Source organism: Octopus bimaculoides, chromosome 9 (genome assembly GCF_001194135.2).
Source record: "Octopus bimaculoides isolate UCB-OBI-ISO-001 chromosome 9, ASM119413v2, whole genome shotgun sequence".
NCBI lineage: Eukaryota > Metazoa > Mollusca > Cephalopoda > Octopoda > Octopodidae > Octopus > Octopus bimaculoides.
In genome coordinates, this window is record NC_068989.1 from 76,548,182 (window position 1) to 76,551,617 (window position 3,436).

Below are 3,436 nucleotides of genomic sequence, written 5' to 3' on the forward strand. Positions count from 1 at the left end.
TGAGAATTCAGAAATAGCAGTCAAAGAACTACTGATTTCAAAACTACAAATTATTACTCCAGATTGATAGCGATATTTTTGTCAATCCCTATATATTTATGATTATAAATGTTTTTTTACCGAAAAGGTTTTTTCATACTGAGCTACCCGGCAAAATTGTTAATTATTAATTTTATTACTAATTGACGATTCCCTGCCCTGCATATCTATCTATCTATCTATATATATATATATATAATTATATGTCTATATGTATATCGTATATATATATATGTGTGTGTGTGTGTGTTTATATGCATACTTACATACATACATGCATACATATATATATATAAATAAATATATGTATATATATATATATAATATGTATATATATATATATATCTATCACATCACACCACACCAATACCCTCGCATCACACCACGCACACACTACAACTGACCAACCACTTTCTCCCTTTCTCCCTTCCCCATTTTCACACTACACACGCAAACATACACTCACCCACACATATATACATTGCTGGTCAAAAGTCACCGGACAGTAAATCGCAAGCATTTAATTCCGAGATTCATTTATGCTTAATTTCTGAATGAATTTAATAAAAGCATCTAAATGTGAAACGTCATGAAAATTGTTGAAACCGAAGTCCATCTCTGTTGACATATTTTCCCATTCGAGTGAATACAGTATTACAGATAATATTTATGGAATTTCGATTTACTGTCGGTTGACTTTCGGTCAACATATTACTCTCTCTCTCTCACACACACACACACACACACACACACACACACACACACACACACACACACACACACACACACACACACACACACGCATATATATATATATATGTACATATATATATATATATATAAATGTATCAGTTTATATGTATGATACTTTTGTGCGTATATTTTGGTTTATTCAAACAAACTTTGTAACAGTAACTTTAATAGAATACTTTGTATTCCGTAAACTGATTGCTTACATGTCTGTTTATATATTTTACATTAACTTGCAGATGCAGTTACAGATCTGATTTTTTCTTTGGCCAGATTAGCTACAGTTTCCGTGCAAAGAAAGCAGCATGCAACCCATAATCCGAAAGTTGCATTTAAAAGCACGTAGAGTGTCCGAAGAAATTGTACATCTGATGTGATTGAAATGTAACCAAAAATCCACATAGCTCCAGTGAGGCAACATAATTTCACGTTTATAATGATTGTGAACATAGTTTGCTTTTTAGGCTGTGCCTTCATGACAGATCGAGCTCTACAAATTTCGGAAGCCGTGCGTATATAAACAATTATATTGATGACAATTATCACTGCCATCGGAATGTCGAAAAAGATTAAAATACTCAGTGGCGTACTCATCCAGCAAAAAGTACCTCGCCCGTATTGAGGTGCGAACTTAGATGTCGGATCGTACCTGTCCAGTAATAATGCAGGCATTATGATGAGTAAAGGTGTAAACCAAGCGTAAAGAGAGCATAGCAAAAATGTCCTATTCTTGTTCAAGAGCATTACATGATGAGCAGTTCTGTGGCAAATTGATATATAAACACTAATACTTATGACATTCATCCAGAAAAAGGATGCCAAAAAGGAATATTGTATACATACAGCAACCCAATAACAGAAACCTGGAAATTCTCCAATTAGTAATACAATAAGGAAACATATATCTGCGATAAATAGTGACAATGCAAATGAAGCGTTAATTCGACCCGATAAATTTCGGAGTGGCGGCAAAACAAGGTACATGATGAAGTACACAGCTAAAGCTATAACGGATATCATAGTTCCAGTCAATGATATATAGAATTCAGATTTCGTAAGAATGATAGTTCCTCCATATCCAGGACTATCTAACACGCGTTCTTGGCAAATATAAACACGACTGTTATTTATAATATAGAAATCCTGACTGTGAAAACTTTCAGTAGCGTTGTGGAAAAGGGTTTGGTTTTCTAAAAGAAAATACTCGGTAGAATTTAGTTCGATTAATGTTGTACAGTTTAGACGATCGTTTCTGGTAATGCGATTAGCATCGTACGACTTACGGCACTTACCTAAATAATGATCAAAAACAGAATTTTCAGGACAAAGTTTACCACTTTTTCCCATATTTGTATCCCAAAAGTTTTCGTCATTAAAGTCGATAAGTATCCTGAATGATATAGTAAATTTGTAGCCTGTAGGATGATGTTTACTTCGAATGGTTGGTATTGTATATATAGTAGAAGAATTGCAGCACAGGTTTTCATAAAATAGATCACGAGAACTTTCATTTAAAGCATTTTCCTTATTATTATTGCAACAGCAATCAATAGTTTTCGGACAACGACTGTTATGAAAAGGAAAAGGTGGATGTCTAAATGACCACTCACATTTACTTGAATCAAATGTGATATTCGGATATTTGATATAATTTAAACACTCCACGCTGTTTATTTTCAAATTCCAGAATATAAAATCATCCTCGTTATTGCATAAAGCGCAGTATTTATTTCGATAGACTTTCCCTGTTTTACGACTGGTTACATAAACATTAAATAACGAGGAGTTGCTTTGAGATTCACACTTTTCTCTAATTGTTTTATCGTCCACATATTCTTCACTGCAAATCTTTATAGAGTTTAGTTTATCGAAATTTGAATAGTAACGATCGTACATTTCTGATAGGTCTCGACTGTTATTAGCATTGTTGAAGTCACTACAGACACAGGTTTTATTTTCATTCAATTCACATTTAACATCCGAACATGATAATACGTTTGCTTCGGGTATCATTACCAGATGGCTAGGATATGTATTGATAAATAGTAGCAGATAGTAAAATCCAAACAAATTCATTATGGATCGGCTGCTTGTAAAACAGTGTGGCAGACAGAATATAAGAGAGACAACAAATCCATTAGCAATGCTTCATTTACAGATGTAGATTGTGTTAACTGTATGAGAATCCTCCTCTGTCTCGCTGCGCTCTATCTCACCCTCAGTCCTACATCTTCATTCATAGTAACTCTAATTTTCTCTCCCTCAAACTTTACTTCTTTCTCTTTCTCTTTCTCCGTCTCTCTCTCTCTCTCTCCCTCTCTCACCTTCTCTATCTGTCCCTCTCTTTGTCTCTATCTCTGTCTGTCTGTCTGTCTCTCTCTCTGTTTCTCGTTGCCTCTAGTGTTGCAAAATAAATGCTGGAGTCAAACTAGCCCAGAAGTTAACTGAGAAAACTAACCAACGGTACAACAACAAATCATCAGCAGGGGTGAAGAAAGACGATATAAGGGGAGAGGGGAGGATGAATGTACGCCAACCATAGCAGGTGGGGAGAGGGGGGGGGAGAAATGTCAGCACCAACAACAGCAGCTACAAGAAAATCAACCACAGTAATCAGCAGGGGCAGAAGCAGCAGAAGCAGCAGCAG

The 3,436-nt window shown here is 35.3% G+C and overlaps 1 protein-coding gene across 1 annotated transcript; it reads right to left on the minus strand.

Annotated features, from left to right (window-relative positions):
- Positions 1-7: 7 nt before the first annotated feature.
- On the minus strand, positions 8-3,226 carry LOC106868260 (uncharacterized). The gene has a single exon (XM_014913435.2). The coding sequence runs from the start codon at positions 2,863-2,865 to the stop codon at positions 1,018-1,020; it is 1,848 nt and encodes a 615-aa protein (XP_014768921.1). The 5' UTR covers positions 2,866-3,226; the 3' UTR covers positions 8-1,017.
- Between the last annotated feature and the right edge of the window lie 210 nt (positions 3,227-3,436).

Excerpts from the sequence above, each read along its gene's own strand:
- LOC106868260 (XM_014913435.2), bottom strand. The coding sequence starts at position 2,865 with ATGAATTTGTTTGGATTTTACTATCTGCTACTATTTATCAATACATAT.